Here is a 20869-nt window from a genome sequence, read left to right on the forward strand (position 1 = left end):
TTTCAACTTTCCTTCAGGTCCTTCAATGTTAACATCAGGGCCTTCAATGTCCACCTTGGGGCCTGAGACATCAATGTCAGCCTTGGGCAGGTTCACATCCACTTCTGGGCCTTCTCCTTTGAAGCCAGGCATACTGAACTTGGGCATTTTCACCTTGGGCATCTTCAGGTGCCAGTCTGGGCCATGGACATCCACATCTGGGACTGTCCACTTTGGGGCCCTTGATGTCCACCTCAGGGCCCTTTAGGTCACCTTCTACTTTTGGCAAAGACATATCCACATCTCCTTTCATTTTGGGGCCCTTCAAGCTCAGATCAAGGTCAGGCATGGAGATCTTGGGGGCTTTGATGTTCATCTCAGGCATCTTGAACTTAGGACCTTTCAACTTTCCCTCAGGACCCTCAATGTTAATATCAGGGCCTTCAATGTCCACCTTGGGGCCTGAGACATCAATGTCAGCCTTGGGCAGGTTCACATCTATTTCTGGGCCTTCTCCTTTGAAGCCAGGCATGCTGAACTTGGGCATTTTCATCTTGGGCATTTTCAGGTGCCAGTCTGGGCCATGAACATCAACATCTGGGACATCAATGTCCACTTTGGGGCCTTTGAGGTCGACTTCAGGGCCTTTCAGGTCTCCCTCTAACTTGGGACCTGTGACATCCACATCTCCTTTTATTTTTGGACCTGTTAAATTAAGATCAATATCTGGCATGGATATCTTTGGAGTCTTCAAATGCATTTCAGGCATCTTAAACTTTGGACTTTTCCACTTTCCTTCAGGTCCTTCAATATTCACATCAGGACATTCAACATCCACCTTGGGTACTGACACATCTATGTCAGCCTTGGGGAGGTTCACATCAACTTCTGGGCCTTCTCCTTTGAAGCCAGGCATGCTGAACTTGGGCATTTTCACCTTGGGCATCTTCAGGTGCCAATCTGGGCCATGGACATCCACATCTGGGACATCAATGTCTACTTTGGGGCCCTTGATGTCAACTTCAGGGCCCCTGAGGTCACCTTCCACTTTGGGCACAGACACATCCACATCACCCTTTACCTTGGGACCTTTCAGGTGCAAATCAAAGTCAGGCATGGAGATCTTGGGGGCTTTGATGTTCATCTCAGGCATCTTGAACTTAGGACCTTTCAACTTTCCCTCTGGACCCTCAATGTTAACATCGGGGCCTTCAATGTCCACCTTGGGGCCTGAGACATCAATGTCAGCCTTGGGTAGGTTCACATCCACTTCTGGGCCTTCTCCTTTGAAGCCAGGCATGCTGAACTTGGGCATTTTCATCTTGGGCATTTTTAGGTGCCAGTCTGGGCCATGGACATCAGGAGCATTTATGTCTACTTTGGGGCCCTTGATGTTCACATCTGGTACTTTAATTTTACCTTCTACCTCAGGCACAGACACATCAACATCCCCCTTGATTTTTGGTCCTTTCAAATTTAGGTCCACATCAGGCATAGAAATATTTGGGGCTTTAAAATGCATGTCAGGCATCTTGAATTTGGGACCTTTCAATTTGCCCTCTGGTCCTTCAATGTCAATATTTGGCCCACTGATATCACCTTTGAGGTCTGGCCCTTTGAGGTCACCTTCCAATTTGGGAACATCAACATCCATCTCTCCCTTTATCTTGGGACTTTTTAAGTGTACATCAATGTCTGGCATGGAGATTTTGGGAGCTTTAAAGTGCATGTCTGGCATCTTAAATTTAGGACTTTTCCATTTGCCATCTGGACCTTCCACAGCTACGTCTGGTATGTCAACATCCAATTTGGGACCTTTGACATCCACTTCTGGACCCTTTAACTCTCCCTCCAGCTTTGGGGCAGAAACATCAAAGTCTCCTTTGACTTTAGGCCCTTTTAAGTTGAAGTCAACATCAGGCATGGAGATCTTAGGGGCATGAAAGTGCATTTCAGGCATCTTGAACTTAGGGCCTTTCAGTTTTCCTTCTGGACCCTCAATGTTCATATCCGGCACTTCAATGTCCACCTTGGGTCCAGAGATGTCAATGTCAGCTTTGGGCAGGTTCACATCCACATCTGGGCCCTCACCTTTGAAGCCAGGCATGCTGAACTTGGGCATTTTCATCTTGGGCATCTTCAGGTGCCAGTCTGGCCCATGAACATCCACATCTGGGGCATCAATGTCTACTTTGGGGCCTTTAATGTCCACCTCTGGCACATTCATTTCACCTTCTATCTTGGGCACAGACACGTCCACATCCCCTTTCACTTTGGGGCCTTTCAAGTGTAAGTCCACATCAGGCATGGAGATCTTGGGGGTCTTGAAGTGCATGTCTGGCATCTTAAACTTAGGGCCTTTCAACTTTGCATCAGGACATTCCAGATCAACATCAGGCATCTCCACATCCATGCTGGGGCCTTTCAAATCTCCTTCCAATTTTGGCACAGATACATCCACATCTCCCTTTAGTTTTGGCCCCTTAAGATTCAAGTTCACATCAGGCATGGAGATCTTGGGAGCCTTGAAGTGCATCTCAGGCATCCTAAACTTGGGGCCTGTCAACTTTTCATCAGGACATTCCAGCTCAACGTCAGGCATCTCCACATCCATGCTGGGGCCTTTCAAATCTCCTTCCAATTTTGGCACAGATACATCCACATCTCCCTTTAGTTTTGGCCCCTTAAGATTCAAGTTCACATCAGGCATGGAGATCTTGGGGACCAGGGGCATCAATGTCCACTTTGGGTCCTTTGATGTCCACATCTGGCACTTTCATTTCACCTTCTATCTTGGGCACAGACACATCCACATCCCCCTTCACCTTTGGACCTTTCAAGTGTAAGTCTACGTCCGGCATGGAGATCTTGGGGGTCTTGAAGTGCATCTCAGGCATCTTAAACTTAGGGCCTTTCAACTTTGCATCAGGACATTCCAGATCAACGTCAGGCATCTCCACATCCACACTAGGACCTTTGATATCAACTTGTGGACCTCTGAGATCACCTTCTAGCTCAGGCACAGAAGCATCAATTTCTCCTTTCACTTTGGGTCCCTTCAAATTCAAGTCTACATCTGGCATGGATATCTTAGGAGCTTTGATATTCAATTTAGGCATCTTAAATTTAGAGCCCTTTAATTTTCCTTCTGGTCCCTCTATATCCAAATCAGGAGCGTCAATGTCCACTTTGGGGCCAGACACATTAATGTCAGCCTTGGGCAGGTTCACATCAACTTCTGGACCCTCACCTTTGAAGCCAGGCATACTGAACTTGGGCATTTTCACCTTGGGCATCTTCAGGTGCCAGTCTGGGCCATGAACATCCACATCTGGGACATCAACGTCCACTTTGGGCCCTTTGATGTCCACATCTGGCACTTTCATTTCACCTTCTATCTTTGGCATAGACACATCTGCATCCCCTTTGACTTTGGGGCCTTTCAAGTGTAAGTCCACATCAGGCATGGAGATCTTGGGAGTCTTGAAGTGCATGTCTGGCATCTTAAACTTAGGACCTTTCAGCTTCCCTTCTGGACCTTCAATATCAATATCACCAACATCCACATCCATCTTCGGGGCCTTCATGTCAATTTCAGGAGCTTTCAAGTCTCCTTCCACTTTGGGAAGGGAAACATCTACATCAGTTTTCAGTTTAGGGGCTTTTAGATTAAGTCCAACATCAGGCATAGAGATTTTGTGTGTCTGTATATTCATGCTTGGCATCTTGAACTTGGGACCCTTTAGTTTCCCCTCTGGACCTTCAATATTCACATCTGGAACTTCAACATCCACCTTGGGACCTGAGACATCAATGTTGGCCTTGGGCAGGTTCACATCCACTTCTGGGCCTTCTCCTTTGAAGCCTGGCATGCTGAACTTGGGCATTTTCACTTTGGGCATCTTTAGATGCCAGTCTGGGCCATGAACTCCCACATCTGGTGCATTAATATCTGCTTTGGGACCTTTGATGTCAACATCAGGAGCTTTTATCTCTCCTTCTATTTTTGGAATTGTAACATCATAATCACCTTTCATTTTAGGTCCTTTCAAATGCAAACCAACATCTGGCATGGATATCTTCTGAGGCTTTATATTCATTTCTGGCATCTTAAATTTAGGACCTTTTACTTTTGCATCTGGACCATCAATATTCACATCTGGAACTTCCACATCCACCTTGGGCCCTGAGACATCAATGTTGGCCTTGGGCAGGTTCACATCCACTTCTGGACCTTCTCCTTTGAAGCCAGGCATGCTGAACTTGGGCATTTTCACCTTGGGCATCTTCAGGTGCCAGTCTGGTCCTTGAACATCTGGAGCACTGATGTCAACTTTGGGCCCTTTAATGTCCACATCTGGAACTTTTATTTCACCTTCTACATCAGGCACAGACATATCCACATCTCCCTTTAGTTTTGGCCCCTTAAGATTCAAGTTCACATCAGGCATGGAGATCTTGGGAGCCTTGAAGTGCATCTCAGGCATCCTAAACTTGGGGCCTTTCAGCTTTCCTTCCGGTCCTTCAATGTTAACATCTGGAGCTTCAATGTCCACTTTGGGTCCAGAGATGTCAATGTCAGCCTTGGGCAGGTTCACATCCACTTCTGGGCCCTCACCTTTGAAGCCAGGCATGCTGAACTTGGGCATTTTCATCTTGGGCATTTTCAAGTTCCAGTCTGGGCCGTGAACATCCACATCTGGGACATCAACGTCCACTTTGGGTCCTTTGATGTCCACATCTGGCACTTTCATTTCACCTTCTATCTTGGGCACAGACACGTCCACATCCCCCTTCACCTTCGGACCTTTCAAGTGTAGGTCCACGTCTGGCATGGAGATCTTGGGGGTCTTGAAGTGCATCTCAGGCATCTTAAACTTGGGGCCCTTCAGCTTCCCTTCTGGACCTTCAAGGCTCACATCTGGGGCTTCAATGTCAACTTTGGGTCCAGAGATGTCAATGTCAGCCTTGGGCAGGTTCACATCCACATCTGGGCCCTCGCCTTTCAAGCTGGGCATGCTGAACTTGGGCATTTTCATCTTGGGCATTTTCAGGCTCCAGTCTGCACCTTGGACTTCCACATCTGGTGCTTTAATGTCTACCTTGGGTCCTTTGATGTCCACTTCTGGAACTTTCATCTCACCTTCTACTTTTGGTGCTGACACATCTAGACTGCCTTTCATTTTGGGTCCTTTAAGATCTAAGTCAACATCTGGCAGAGTCATCTTAGGAGCTTTGAAGTGCATCTCAGGCATCTTAAACTTGGGGCCTTTCAACTTTCCTTCTGGTCCTTCAAGGCTCAAATCTGGAGCACTAATATCTACCTTGGGTGCAGAAATGTCCACATCAGCCTTTGGCAGGTTCACATCCACTTCTGGGCCCTCCCCTTTGAGGCTGGGCATGGTAAATTTGGGCATTTTCATCTTGGGCATCTTTAGGTTCCATTCAGGACCATGAACCTCAACATCTGGGGCACTGATGTCTACTTTTGGCCCTTTGAGTTCCCCTTCCATCTTTGGCACTGTAACATCATATTCTCCCTTTACCTTGGGACCTTTCATATGCAAATCCACATCAGGCATAGAGATCTTAGGGGCCTTGATATTCATCTCAGGCATCTTAAACTTGGGACCCTTCAGCTTTCCTTCAGGTCCTTCAATGTTCACATCTGGAACTTCAACATCCACTGTGGGTCCAGAGATGTCAATGTCAGTCTTGGGCAGGTTCACATCCACCTCTGGGCCCTCTGCTTTGAAGCCAGGCACACTGAACTTGGGCATTTTCATCTTGGGCATCTTCAGGTGCCAGTCTGGGCCGTGAACATCCACATCTGGAGCATCAATATCCACTCTGGCACTTTTAAGTTCAACATCAGGAACTTTAATCTCACCTTCCACTTTCGGCACTGTGACATCATATTCTCCTTTTACTTTAGGGCCTTTCAAATGTAAGTCCACATCTGGCATGGAGATCTTGGGGGCTTTGATATTCATCTCAGGCATCTTAAACTTAGGTCCTTTCAATTTCCCTTCTGGTCCCTCCATGCTCACATCTGGAGCACTAACTTCTACCTTGTGCCCAGAAATGTCCACGTCAGCCTTGGGCAGGTTCACATCCACTTCTGGGCCCTCTGCTTTGAAGCCAGGCACACTGAACTTGGGCATTTTCATCTTGGGCATCTTCAGATGCCAGTCTGGGCCCTGAACATCCACATCTGGGGCATCAATGTCCACTTTGGGGCCTTTCAGTTCCCCTTCAAGTTTGGGGGCTGTTACATCATACTCTCCTTTAACCTTTGTGCCTTTAACATGCAAATCAACATCAGGTATGGAGATCTTTGGTGTCTTGGCACTCATTTCAGGCAGCTTGATATCAGGGCCTTTAAGTTTGCCTCCCAGGCCCCCTATGTTGACATTTGGGGACTCCACATTGACCTTGGGCCCCGAAATACTGACGTCTCCTTTGGGTAGTTTCACGTCTACATCTGGGCCTTCCCCCTCAACTCTTGGAGTGCTGAACTTGGGCGTTTTCAGGTTCCATCCTGGGCCATGAACTTCCACACCTGGGGCACTGACATCCACCTTGGGGCCCTTGACATCCACTTCAGGGACGCTGACTTTCCCTTCTACTTTGGGGAGTGTGACATCTACACCCCCTTTCACTTTAGGTGCAGCCACATTTAGATCTACGTCTGCCATAGCGATCCTGCACGTTCCTGTTTTCCCGGAAGGACTACTAAGGGTGGGTCCCGTCAAGGTCCCCTCAAGGCAAGGTGTCTCTATGTCCACTTTGGAGCCTTTAACCGCCACTTGAGGGCCTTTAACATCACCTTGCACCCCAGGCACTGACACCTTAATATCTCCCTTCAGTTTAGGGGATCCAAGGCTCAGATCCACATCCTGCATGGAGATTTTCGGTTTCTGTATCATCATTTCAGGAGTCTTGACTTTCGTACCCTTCACCTTCCCTTCCAGCCCCCCAGCAGCAACTTCAGGCAGGCTGACGTCCCCAGAGATCCCAGGAAGAGTCACTTCACCTGTGGGCAGTGTCACATCAATGCCAGCGCCCTCTCCCTTAGAACCTGATACGGAGAATTTGGGAACTTTCATCTTGGGCATATTCAGTTTGCCCCCAGGCCCATGAATATCAATGTCAGGGGCTTGAACCTCCACATTGGAGCCAGCGATAGTGCCCTCGATTTTGGGCCCAGAGATGTCCGCCCCTATGCTGCCCTGTGGCTTGGCACCTTTCAGGCCTAATTCACTCTCAAGGGATGGCCCAGTGATTTGGGGGCCCTTCAGCTTCCCCTCAAGCCCCTCAATATTGGCAGAAGGAGCACTGACTTCTAGCTGAGGGGTCTGGATGTTCCCGCCAATGGTCAGGCCTGGCTTGCCACCCTTGTGCCCCACAGAGAATTCAGGTGCAGAAACGCTCAACCCTGCCACTGGTGCCTGGCCCTCGGGTGCTGTCGAGACACCGAATTTTGGCACCTTCATAGTGGGAAATTTAATTTTCCCATAATTGCCACTCTCCAGAGATGGGTCCTGCACCTCCACTGCCCCTCCCCCAAGAGAAGACGAAATGTCCACTCCTGGCACGTGGACCCCTCCTTTGCCACCCAAGTCCAAGCCCTTTGCACTGACATTGACGCCTGGGCTCCCCACCTTTATCCCAGGCACGGTGACCTGGAGCTTCGAGTGGCCAGCACCTTGGAGCTCTGGTCCCGAAGCGGAAACGGACCCCGCTCGGATGTCCACCAGAGAGCCTGTGGTAGGAGACGCTGCCCCCGAGCCCGAGGGCAGTCTGATCACGGTCTTGCCAGGCTGGGCGTCCACATCCAAAGTGGAGATTTCAGTCAGTTCATGCCGTGGAATCTTGATCTTGAACTCTGGGCTGCTGATATCGATCTCCCTGGCTCCTTCGCGGCCCGTCACATCAACAGTGTAGGCCGTGACCCTTCTAGTCACTGTGATGGTGCGGCTCTGGGTCTCCCCAGGATCCCCTTCTAGTCCATCCTCCGACCTCAGCCGCGGCTTGATCTTCGTGGTGTAGATGCGCTGGTAGGCCTCATCATCCCCGCTCTGCGGAAAGACAGGCCGACGGAGGTTGCAGCGGGCTCTGCCTGAGCCACAGACGCCCGGCCGCAGCCCAGCCGACCACGTGGTTGCCTGCTTCCCCAAGAAGCTGGGACCAGAACGGAGGCCCACGGAGCCTCCTGGGGCACAGCACAGAGGGGTAAAGGAAGGGACTGACAGCCACATCACAGGAGGAAAACAAACGATCTGGGGAAACTCGGGGAAAGCAAAAGCCATGGGGGAGAGAAGCGGGGTGGACTCCAGCCTTGTGTGGTCTGGAAGAAGGATTTACAATCAGTTCTAGATTCCAATCCGCCGGACACGTCCCAGCGATGCCTCCCAGCGATGCCTCCCAGCTCTGCATGGATTTGGCCCTTGGGCTCTCAATTCTCAACTCACTGGCTTGTTTATGGGGACGGGGAATCCTCTCAGGGACCTGTCCTCAGAAAGCGTTTGTTGAGACTCGCTGAGCTTGGGTTAACACTTTCACTTTGAGGACCCACTATTTGTTAAACAAACAAGCCATCAGAAGGAGCAAAGAAACGTCCCCCAGGCACTTGGCTGCCCAGCCTCTGACTCACAGATGAGTCCAAGCCTCTGGAAGGAGAAAAATGGTGTCTGGGAGACAGAGCAGGGCACCCGGAAGACTATTTTGAAGATTCTTGCAAAGTAGCTGACCTTCCTCCTGGCATGTCGGGCCAGACCGCATGAGTGGGTTCCCACACTGCGGCACTCTGGAGAGACCGATGGGAGACTTTCAGGGGCAACGTCAGCCACATGCCGCACATGCATAGGAAGACGCGGTCTGGCTCAACACGAGAGTGCACAGGGGCAAAAGTAGGAGAAGGAACCACAAGAGAGGTCCAGTAGAGGCAGACACAAGGCTCAGAAAGTGGTCAGCAGGTCAGTGTGGCCAGAGGGAGCTCAGAGCACAGACAGGCTGGCCAGGCACTCACCAGAACCACCTCGGAGCTGCGGGAGCTGAAGACTTCGTGGGTCCAGGTCTGGCCAGGCTCAGGGGAGCGGTCCCCCTTGCGATGCAGCTTCAGGCCCACGGTGTGGTGCCCCATGGTGTTCAGCAGCTGGGTCACCTCACCTGACTGCAGGTTGTCAAAGTAGATGGTGGCACCCACGATCTGGTCTCCTGAGCAGGGCAGAGCAAGAAGCACGTGAGACCCGCGGGGTCTCAGGGAAACAGCACGCCACCACCACAGGCTGGGCCCTCGAAATGACTTGCGTTTGATGCATGTCATGACCACCCGTCGTACAGATGAGGACAGTAAGGGTTAGGGAGGCCTACTGATTCGCCCAAAGTGGCAGAGCTCGTGAATAGTGGCGTGGGCACTAAGGACGACGTCTCCGCCACCCTACGGAAGCGCCTTCCCCGAGGAGTGTGGCTCGAGGGCCACAGAGCGGGCAGGGGAGGGCAGGGCTTGGGTACCGACCGTCCTGATGGCACTGGCACTGGCCCCTCGGCAGCCCCTAGGGCCTTCCCTCCACCACCCCCCGCCAGCCCACCCCGGCACCCAGCACGCCCCCTGCGGTGACTCACCCTCCTTGACCACCCCGGTGCGGGCCGCAGGGGAATTCTGCATCACCTCCTGCACAAAGACGCCGTCGTCCCTCTGGGCGATGGTCAGCCCGTGGGAGCCGCTGCCCTGCCAGTTGGGCAGCAGCAGCTCCCGGGTGGTGTCCTCTTCCTTCTCCATCTGGGATGAGGTAAGGAAATGGGGGTTCAGGAGGGTGGGGGCTCAAGGCCAGAGGAGACGAGAAAGCCGAGGATCCCTGGTGCTGTGAACCCCCAGGGAGTGAAGCCGTGTCACAGCCCACTTCTGCTGTGGAAATGGTCCCCGTGGAAAGTGGACACTGGCTGCGACCGACCTCGGAGGCAACCAGCCCCTCATCCCTCCCACCCAGGGCCCTGCCTCCCGATGCCACCCACACTGGGTCCCCACCCTCCCCGGCCCCTCACCTCCCTCACACCCTCCCCTCCCACGGACCTTTTACAGGACTCGGGTTCAGGAGCGGATGCCTTGCCAGGAGCCCGCCCCTCCTTCCTCTCTTCTCAGTCTCTCTCGTCAGGAATCTCAGTCACACGGCCTACGGAAAAGTGGACAAAGACGCTCATGCTTCACAGATGGTTTGCTCAAAACCCCGACTGCAAAGACGGCGGCGGGCGCTCCTGTTCTGTTCTCCGGCCACACCGCAACCCCACCCTTCCCCTACTCCAACTCCATTCATCCAGGACTCTGCAACCTGGCATCGCGGAAAGAGGGCTTAGGGGAGGCCACACTCAGATATAAACCCTGGATCAACCCCGGCTCTGGGGCACCTGGGTGTCTCAGTGAAGCGTCTGCCTTCGGCTCAGGTCATGATGCCGGGGTCCTGGGATCGAGCCCCACTTCAGGCCCCCTGCTCAGCAGGGAGCCTGCTTCTCCCTCTCCCTCTGCTTGTGCTCTCTCTCTCTCTCAAATAAATAAATAAAATCTTTTAAAAATAAAATAAAATAAAATAAAAAAACCTTGGCTCTGTATCCTCCCAGCTGTATGTGCGTCCCTGGCCAAGTCCCTCAACTTCTCTGAACAACCGTCTCCTCATCCCTGAAAACGGAGACAAGACAGGACCTCCCTGAGGCCAGAAGGAGAGAGAGTGGCCTGTGTGAGCGCTCAGGCTCACCCGAGTCTCACAAAACACCCACTCTCACCAGCTTCTTTATAACAGCTGCAGGAAGGAGACGTTGCTGTCCCCATTTTCCAGATGGAGAGACTGAGATGTGAGGTCCACCGCGAGCGAGCCGCTACCCTTGGGCTCTGAGTCTCTAACTGTCTCCCCAACACCACATCAGGCCTGCAGCTTTAACCCGCCTGAGCCTCCTCTTCCCAAGGTCTCCAGCACCGGAGGCAACTGGCAGACCACAAAGCAGGAATGGTGGTGCCCTCCCTCCCCTGCTGACAAACAGTGTGACTCTGAGTCAGCCGATCGAACCCGGTCCTTAGGACCAGGGGGACCCTCAGCAGCTGGGAGCTCCAGGTGCAGTGGGCTGAACAAAAGAAGCCCCGAGCCCCCCAGGGCCAGCCCACGCCCCAGAGGCTTGAATGCGGCTGAGCTGCCTTGGGGACACGGTGAGTCAGGGCCCATGCGGCCGCCCACACAGGGCCCTGAGCCAGGCCCCCATAGGTGCAGGCACTCAGAGCAAAGATGCCCTGTGGCCACAGGATGACTGTCAGCTACAGAGGTGCCCTGGGAAGGCACGAGGCAGGACTCTGGGTACAGCCCTGGCCTACAGCCGCCCACGCAGAACGGCAGGGGCAGAGTCATCCAGAAGCACGTCTGTGAAACCGCGTGGGGGATGCTAAAAATCAGGCAGAGCCTCACCCAAAGCCCCACCCTGAAGCTGTTTACATGCAGAAATTGGTCAACCGATCAATAAACACCTGCATACTGACGGCCGCCTGCATGTCGGACACTGTAGCAGACACAGCCAAGAAAACCAGCAAGGGACAGACACGGCTCAGCCCATCCCCGAGCTGCATTAGCTCGTCACCTAACTTCACTGGCACGTCCTCCCCGCATCTACTAAATGTGCTCCATGGGCCAGATGGGGAGATTTAAAAGACTTAGCTCCTGTCCCGGATATAAATTATGAGCAAGGTGCTCTGGCGTGACTCATGTAGCCTCAGAATGTTCTAGAAGGTTTGGGAGCCTCCTAGGGGGAGGGGGGGAATGAAATACAGAAGGAAAGAACGGGGCAAAGAGAACCTGTTATTTGCCAGTTTTCTTGAAGGCGTCAGAGTTTGCCTCTGAGGACAGGATTGTGTCTCTCGGAAATTCATGGGCACTTAGCAGATCTGGTGTCAGGAAGAGCACAGCATGGGTGAAGACAGCACTTAGACCCCCGGTCCTCCACCCCCTGAACTCACACATGCGGTATTTATGCCGTGGGTGCTGTCTAGGAGACAAGCAATAGGTGAGCGGCCTACTGGCACGGGTGTGAGCTAGGGACTCACCTCTTGCCCTCCGGACAAGCAGCCGCTGTGGGAAGTCCCACCGACCCCAACAAACAGCAAAGCTGCCACTTTAAGGTGCCTTCTGCCAGTGTCCATCCAGCACCGAGAAGCCAGCCCTGCAGACAGGGAGCCAGGCAGGGCAGGGAAGGAAAAGGCTTCCAGCCTCAGGGTTTCTCAGCGCTCTGAAGCCACCGACCAGCCTAGCACCCCGCTCTCCCTCCTTGAGCGGGGCCCCTTTTCTCTGCCCAGCATCCTGGTCCTGAGCCAGGAGCCAGAGAGGGGCGGAGGCAGCGAGCCAGCTCACCCTCGCCCACAGCTCGGCCCCACCCTCCCTCCTTCCCCAGTGAGTCACCGAGGCTGCAACAGCTCCAGACATGCAAAGGGTCACGCCTAAAACCCCATCAACAAAGTGCTTCGTTGGCCAGAGCCCCCGGTGCCAGGGGTGCTGGGGCTCCGGGGGAGACAGGCAGGCGGCTCCCCTGCCAGCTCCTCAGGATGGAGCCCCAGGCCAGAAGTCCCCTGAAGCCCAGCTCAGGAGGGACTTGCTATGCACCTCAAGCCAAGCAGTCCAGAAGGAGGGGAGAAAGCCATCATGAGTGGTGAAGGGTCCACAGCCCGTGAGAACAGGAGCCGTTGGACCGGGGGCTGCAGGTTGGCCCTGACAGGGCACCCGCGGGCTTGCTGGCCAGGAGGGGCTGCCAAGCGCCCCGCCTGCCCTGGCTCAGGGCTCTCCTTCCAGCACAGCCAAGAGCAACTCCCCTCCCCTCTCATCTGCTCTGGGCCATTCGGGTGGCTGCACATGGGGGTGCTAATGGGGGATTCAAGAACCATGGTGGGAAGGGTCTGTTTTCTGCATCTGAGTCCCAGCGCTCAGTCTCTCCCACATCTTTGGAGCCCGTACCAAGCCCTGATGGGCCGTTCTTCTCCTACGTAAGTCAGGTGACGCCAGGCTTCCCCGGGGGGCTGAGAGTCCCGCCCTGTAGCTACCCAAAGGAGGATCTTTGGAACTCTGGGGAATTCTGCACACTCGGCCAAGTGTCATAAGTGTTTGGAGATAGAAGACACCTTAGAGCCACGCTGTCAACATGGTAGCCACATGTGCCTATTTAAATTTAAATTAAGTTAAATTAAGTTAAATTGAATTGTTAGTTTATTGCCTGCACTAGCCGCATTGCAAGAGCTCGGCCACTACCTAAGGGCTACCATATTAGACAGCGCAGATGTGGGACGTTCCCACCACTGCAGAAAGCCCTGCGGGACAGCACTATCTGGGATTTACAGATGGGGACAGCGAGGTCCAGACAGGTGAGGACAGGAGAGTGTCGGAGCCCCAGAACCCTGGTCTGCCGGCTCCCCAGCCCAAAGTCCACCTGACACTGGTTCACAGTATCCTTCATGCTGGGAGGGACTGGAGTGAGGACCGTCTAGGCAGAGGGCTGCTTGGAGGGCAGAGAAAGAGCGAGACAGTATGTCCACTCCATCTGTGAGGCTGAGAGAGCAGGGACACCGTAACTGAGGCCAGAAGCAGCCAGAGAAGTACGAAGCTATCTTGTCAATTCAAAACTGCAAAGAGGGGGTACCTGGGGGGCACAGTCGGTGAAGCGTCTGCATTCGGCTAAGGTCCTGATCCCATCGTCCTGGGATGGAGCTGACATTGGGCTCCCTACTCCTCTCCCTCTGCCTCCGTCCCGCCCCCGACTCCTGTGTGCACTCTTTCTCTCTCTCTCAAATAAACAAATTAAAAAAAAAAAAAAAAGGCTGCAAAGAGGAATTACCCCACCTCTGGGGAGGGGGGGTGACACGCGGACAGATCTGGAACCCAGGGCAGAGGGTCTCTGCCAGGGGTGGCGTCCAGAGAAGCATCTTCCCCCCTACCCCGCCCTTAGGGAACAGAGCCCCTTCCTCCCCCAAGAGCCAGTATGAAGTCAGCCAGGAAGGGGGCCCGGCCTAACTCTTGCTGCAGCCAAAAACAGCCTTGCAGCCAGCGGCAGTGTCAAGATGACCCGAACTGATAGAGGCGCCCTGCCTGAGAGGCAGCCCTCCACGCCACGGGCCCCCATGCCTCCGTGCGCCAAACCCGACGCTACACACCAGAGGGGCGCAAGTCTGAGCATACGCCCAGCACAGGAGGGACACGGGAGCGACGCTCCAAGGGAGAGAGAGGTGCCCCCACCCACCGTGGGCAGGACGCCAACAGCCATGGGACTCCTATCCCGCGCAAGGACAGGCACAGGAGTGCTCAGACCCGGGGAGAAGCACCTCCCGAGCCAGGAAGAACGAAATGACTCACACCACGCGGCAGGTAGAGACCTCCAGCCGCGGGGAAGTCCCGAACACTTGCCGAGGATGAGCGCGTAGGACAGTCAAAGAAAAGGGAGACACACCCAGAGGGGCACTCTACTCCCATAAACGCCCGGCAGCAAAGAGGAAGAGAAGGCTCTGCATTGAGAGCAACCCCCACCAACAGACTGAGAAAGAGAATTCTGCCGCGCTCCGGTGGTGGGTTTGGAGTTCCACGCCTGGGGTCTCATTCGATCCCAGACCACCGTACGGGATTAATAATTAATGTCCTTATTTTAGAAATGCAGCAACAGGCCTCCCCAGGTAAGATGACTTGCCCCAGGGGGAGCCAGAGTTGAGATGGGAGCCCAGGCTTCCAGGACTCTGCGACTCAGAGCAAACAGTCTCTACCTCGGGGGAGGAATGAAGGCAGAAAGAAATACACAGACAAGATGAGAAACCACAGAGAAAGATGCAGAGAGAGACACAGGAAAGAGGGACCTATACTGGAGGAGGGCCGGAGAGACACCCCCAGGAAGATGGAGAGGCCTCCATCCGCACCTAGAGGGAGACATGGCTGGAGGAAGCCTCAGAGAAGGGGGCGTAAACCCAGAGAAAGGGAGGGGCTAAGATTCCTCTAGGGGACCCAGAGACCCAGAGAGCAGCAGGAGACTCCCCCAGAGAGCCGTGACACCTTTCAAGTACCACAGGCAGCAGGAGGGAGGGCAAGCCCCCAGCAGCCTACTGTGCCCACAACCAACCACTTCCTGGCCAACAGCTTGGGCACAGCAGACCCGGATGGGCAGAGTCCCCGGCATCCTGGAAGCCAGCATCTGAGGGACTCGTTGAGGCCGTGTCCCCAGGAGTCAGAAATCCTAGCCACACACACCCCAGCTCACCTGTAGATTCTCTCGGGCCCCAGCAAGTGAAGCCCCTCTGGGGCTTGGGGGACACGAGACCCACTCTAGAGAAAGGCACCAGGAGGGCAAGGCAGATACTTCCACTCCCTGGGAACCAGGAACAGCCACAACAGGGCAGACCCTCATCCCTTCCGGGGCCCAAGCCTGCACACGGACGTGCATGGAGGCAGTGGCCAGAGCCCTGTCTGGAAAGCAGCATGCCCTATTCCACCTGGGGGAGAACAGCACGGTAACCCCAGAAGCCCAAGCTGCCGTCAAGAACTCTTACATTCAGCTCAGCCTGGGGGGTACAGCCCAAGGGGGCGTGCGGTGTGTTGGAAGGGGTGGGATTATCAGGGAGAAGAGGACTAACACGCTGCAAGACACAGGCGACGTGGGCACTGGAGAGACATTCCCAGAAAGACACACAAGGACGTGCCCACACCGCATGCACCCAGACACGCTCCCCAACCCCGTTCCCCACTCCTCCCACCCCTGAGCAGGCCCACAGCCCCGCCTTCACTAGCTCCCAACACACACCTGTCTGGGAAGCCCCAGGCCCTGCCCATGATGGAAGGCGCCTATACCTGCCGACCTGGTCTGTGTCTCCCTCTACCTGTGCGGCCCGGGCCTGTCTTCCTGCTCCCTGGCTACCGGGGCCACTGGCCCAGCCCACACCTCCCATCAGGAGGAAGTTCCTCCAGCTCGGTCACTCCAGCCCTCTCCTCCGGGTCAGCCCCAGCAGTGCCCCCACCTCAACTTCCAGGGGAGCCCCACTCCTACCTCACAGGCCAGCTGCCTTCTGGGTCCCTTATACCTTTCTCCACCTCTCACTCCTGCCCTCCGAGCACAGCTTCCTCCCACCCCCCAGCGAGCTCCAAATTCTCCCTTCCAGCAGGGAGGGAGATTCCCTCTTCCTCCCATGACCCAGAGGGACCCCCCCCCTCCTTGTGACAGGGGATGGGGGCCACAGTCCATTATCCAGCCACAAGTCCCCGCCCCTGGCCACATAGCCCGGGAAGACACAGCCTTTCCCCAGGACCGCTGGGATGAAGACACAATCTTTGAGGGTGGCCCCCTCCACGGGGACAGGGGTGGTGAAGAAGAAAACTCCTCGTCTCACCCCGGCAGAAGGTGACCGCCCGGGAGCCGCGGAGGGTGCAGAAACTCCCCAACCACAGGCGAGCTCTCCGCCCAGCGGTCAGGCCCCGCTAGTGCAGGGGCGCAGGGCCAGGCCCCGCGGCTCCGAGGCCAAAGAGCCGCCCCCCAGCCCAGCCCGGCCACGAAGCCGGGCTCAGCTCCAGGCACTTCCCCTTCCCCTAGAACCTCCGCTCTGGCCCCCAGGGACAGGGCAGGATGCCCCTCCCTGACCAGCCCTGTGCAGCGCCTCGCTCGGCATCGCTCAGCCAGGGCTTCGTTCCCAGAGCTATCCTCACCCTCCTGAGGGCCTCTGGATACAAACTCCAGGGCCCAGAACCTGTCCAGGACGGAGGAACTGACTTCCGTCCTCCCCTACAGCCGCTGGGCAGAGTCCCACTGCGGTTCCCCGGCCTGTAAGCCCCAGAAGCAAGCAGAGGGACACACCCAGGACCACCGGGCGCAGCCAGAGGAACATCCTCTCACCGGTAACAACACACAGCTCACCGCTATGACACGAGTGGTCACAGGGACGCAAGGCCACCATGCGCCACCTGGACGCAAGCAAGACCCCCAGCTGCAACAGCCCGGGAGTCCTCCTGCTGGGCACTGAGGCCAGGGGTGAGGAAGAGGGGCTCCTGCTAAGCCCCACTGTGGCCCACCCACGCAGCCCCCCCGCCCCCACCCCCTGACCACACGCACAGAGGAAACAGAGCTTGCCCAGGAAGGCCTGGGAGCCCGGCGGGATGGTCAGAGAGCAGGGCTCTGCCAGCTCCCTGGGAGCCTGGATGAAGCCCGTGGGGGACATGGGGGAGGAAAAGAGAGCCAAAGGCCCTAGTGCGGCCACCGCCAGCACCTGACTGAAACCAGCACATTCTAGACCTTCTCCAGCAGCCACCTCCCTTCCTCTTCTCAGACACAGGCAGAGGGTCAGCCCAGCTCCAGGGAGAGAAACTTGGGGGCATTGGGGATTGGTGGGGGGGCGGGGAAGAGCCAGCAGTGGGAGAGTTCCCATCAAGTGTAGGACTAGCTCTCCCGGTATGCCTCTGTCTGTCCCCAGGCGGTTCCCAAGTTCTGAGGAAGGTGGTGACCACACCCCAGAGCCCCACACACCCCTCCACCCCCACAGCTTTGCCCCAACCTCTCAAACCAGCTCCTCAGGCTCTGCGTAGTGTCTCCACCAGCACCACACAGCCAATTCCAAGTTGAGCCAAATCTAGCCTGGCAGCGCCTGGGCACCTCCACCCAGGGCCTCCCTGGGACTCAGGTGACCCCGGAGACCCCCAGCCCATTCCCTGCCCTTGTCCGATGCTGGCCTTCTCCCTCCACCAGTCTTCAGGGTTTACTTTCTCCGGTCCCACCCCGGGCCCTGGACTGTAGCCTCATCACCCTGAACCAAGTCTGGCTGGTACAAGTCCCCAGCTCTGTGGGGTTAGCTCTTCCAGGAGTTGCCCAGACCAGGACCCCTGAATCACTGCTAAGGGCCTCCCTATCCCTAGCACGAAGCCCCGCATGACTTACGTGGCACCCTATGTGTCCGTGTTTGATGACCAGTGTTTCTGCCTATAATCTCTTCAGGATGAGGCTTTAGAGAGGGGCTTAGACACCCTCCAATCCCCATTCTGAAGCTTGCAGACCCTGTGCCCTCTGCTAGCCCCGCTCTCACAGTCCCAGGTCCTCTCCCTCCCCGCCCCACCCCACCTCCTTCATACCACAGCTCACCCCTCAGAGCAAGGAGGTACCCCTAAGCCTGGAGCGCCTTCTCCCCACTCTGCACACTCTACCATGTGCTGGCCCAACCCATCATCCCTTTGGGTCAAGAAGAAGGAAGCCTCCCCATTCCAGTTCAGAAAGGAAGTGAGTGCCACACCCTGCCCCAGGGATTTCCCTCATGGCGGGGCAGAGGAAGAGGGCAAAGAAAGCAGAATTTGTCCCCGACTTTAGATGCAATAGGTGTGGAGTCCTGAGAATGCCTTCCAAAGCACCTTCAATCTCTTCCTCTCCCCCCTGCCATGGCTTCACCTACCACTCCAGCCCCCATGCCATCACTAGGTCCCCTAAAACCAACCCAGCCCCTACCTGTGCTGGACTGTGCAAGGAAGGGCAAGTCAATTCCAAGTTGCAAGCGGAGGCTGGATTCTAACACAGGAAACTGTTTCAGAACCAATTATTGGGAGTCCAGCGCTGTGCTGGGGACACAGAGGTAAATATCCGAGTCCTTTTTTTCGTCCGAAATTCCAGGTCATTCTCTAAGGACCCCACACCAGGGGATGGGCCCACCCTGACTTCCCATGAATCCACTCCACAGAGCAGGGCTCTCGGCAGCACACCGCGGGCTCCCTGGGGGCACTCGCCACCACCGATCTGCAGCCACACCCAGCGAAAGGCGAGAGCACGCACCACGCACGATTCTCTGCGGCCACATTGTGCGAAGGAGCCAGGGCCGTCCCCCACCTGGTGCGGGCGCCCAGCTAGGGCTGTGAGTTGCCCCATCTGCCCACTCGGCTCCCCTCCCACGCAAGGGGGGCACAGCCAGGCCTGCTCAGACCCCACGTGTCCCTCGCGGCCAGCGCCGCCCGGGGCTGCGCCCCCACATCCCGGGCCCTGGCATTGCAGGGGGCGCCCCGGCCAGCCAGGGGAGGGAGGGTCAGGCCCTCACACACTGCACACCCTCTCTCCGCACGGGAAAGCCTTACATAACACGGCTCTCCGAACACACCCTAAGCACTCTGCCTTTCCAACTCCACGGCAGATCTCGTCCCCCAACCCCGTCTCCCGGAGCGCACCGCTCGAGCGCAGGGTTCCAGAGACGGCAGCGAAGCCCTCCTTCTGCGCGGAGCCGGCTCCTGCCCCCACCTCCCACACACAGCCCCTGCCTCCCCCCCCCCCTTTGCCCCTCACCACTCCTCCCCGAGTTCTGGTTTGAATTAGTCAGCGGCTCCAACCACCGCATTCCTCAGGCTGCTGGCGCCGTGCCAGGCGCTGGGGCGGGGGCCATCCCGCCCGGACGGGTTTGGGAGTGGGGTGGGGGAGAACGCACCGCCCCCGAAAGGGAAGGGGCGGTGCCGAGGGCTGGGCCGCCGCACAGTTCCCCCCCCTTTCCCGCCCACCCCAGCGCTGGAATCTCCCTAATTACGCCCCCCACCCCCACTCCCACCCGTCCCGCCCCGAGGCGCGCTGCAAACTTCGGGCAGCGGGGCCTTGGAGGAAGAAGGGAGACTTCTGGAGCGGGGAACACGGAGGGGCCAGACTAGGGCGGGGCAGCTGGAGGGGGGCTGAGAAAGGGAGAGGCTGGTGGTACAGAACTGGGTGGGGCCGGGAGGACTCCGGACGCACAGTTAGAGGCGGAGGTGTGGGGAGCCGGGAGGGACAGCGGAGGGGGCGCGGGGGTGCGGGGGCTCCGGGAGGGGCCGAGGGGCAGCGGCAGCGACCTCGGGAACTTCTCCAGTAAACACGGAATAGGAGCGGGAGCTGTGCGCTTGAGCCACCGCCCCAAGGAGAAGGAGGGGATGGGACAGGGACCCACAGGAGTCCCCAGGCCAGGAACTGGGCGCCGTGCCGTGCAATAGAACCTACAGTCAGCCCTAGAGAGAAATAAGGACTGGAGCAAAACACGCTACGGAGCGATTTTCCAACTTGGCCCAACTTGCGCCCCAACTCCGGAGGCAGAGTTTGGCTCTCAGGGCGCGACGCGTCGCCTCCCCGCGCCGCGCCGGGCTGCCCAGCTTGCTCCACACTGTCTGAATCCTCGCAGTGCGCCCGGCCCAAGCGCCTCGCCCAAGCCCTGCAGCCCACCTCCCCTCACCCGTTCTCGGAGTCCTGTTCCCGCGGCGCCCCGGTGCGCCCGGTGCCCGTACCTGCGCGCTCAGCCCCCGGGCACAGCCATAGCCCGCGCGGGGCCCCAGGTCACGGTGCTGCGGCTGCTGCAGGCGGCGAGCCCCGGTCGGGGCGGGTCCGGCAGGGCGGGCGGTGCAGTCCCCGCGGCGGAGCTGCTCCGAGTGGCCGGGCCCCCGCGCGCGGAGGCGGCTCTTGTAACTCCGGCTCGGGCGGGCGGGTCTGCCCCGAGCAGTGCGGAGAGGGCGGGGCCGGGCGGGGCCGGAGTGGGGCTGGGACAGGCGAGCCGGCCGACCCGACACGGACCCGGGAGCGGGCACCGGGGGGTCACGGGCACGAGGGGGCGCCGCACGTCCGAGGGGCTGCCTTACCCCGCCCCCCTGCAGCGCCCCTTGCTTTGGCCTGCGCCTGGATCTACCCCGCAACGTGTGTAGTGTGTGGTCTCCCGGACCAGAAACTCCTCGAAGCTCCCTGCGGCTCATCCTCCCAGCTGGAACTGCGAATCAGCTCATTTGGCAAGAAGGACCAAGAGGTTCAGAAAGCGGCTGGGGGGCTTGGGTGATTGGGCCGCGACCTCCAGCCTGACGCGGACCTTTGAGCTTTCTCTCAACCCAGGCGTCTACACTTCACGTCCCAGGCCCCAGCCTCCTCACTTGGT

General features: G+C 56.9%; 1 protein-coding gene across 4 annotated transcripts in view; it reads right to left on the minus strand.

Moving 5' to 3' along the window:
- Positions 1-20395, minus strand: part of AHNAK (AHNAK nucleoprotein) — an 87277-nt gene extending 66882 nt beyond the window's left edge. For 2 of the 4 annotated variants that reach the window (XM_040639228.1, XM_040639227.1), the window contains exons 1-4: positions 20235-20395; positions 10055-10154; positions 9607-9763; positions 9011-9198 (exon numbers count right to left, since the gene is read on the minus strand). In XM_040639228.1, the coding sequence (XP_040495162.1) occupies positions 9011-9198; positions 9607-9763 (345 nt within the window). In that variant the 5' untranslated portion in view covers positions 10055-10154; positions 20235-20395. The remainder of the gene's footprint in view (positions 1-9010; positions 9199-9606; positions 9764-10054; positions 10155-20234) is intronic. The other 2 variants (XM_040639230.1, XM_040639231.1) reach the window with 2 other exon arrangements.
- Positions 20396-20869: the final 474 nt, after the last annotated feature.

Source organism: Ursus maritimus, unplaced genomic scaffold, assembly GCF_017311325.1.
Source record: "Ursus maritimus isolate PB19 unplaced genomic scaffold, ASM1731132v1 scaffold_23, whole genome shotgun sequence".
NCBI lineage: Eukaryota > Metazoa > Chordata > Mammalia > Carnivora > Ursidae > Ursus > Ursus maritimus.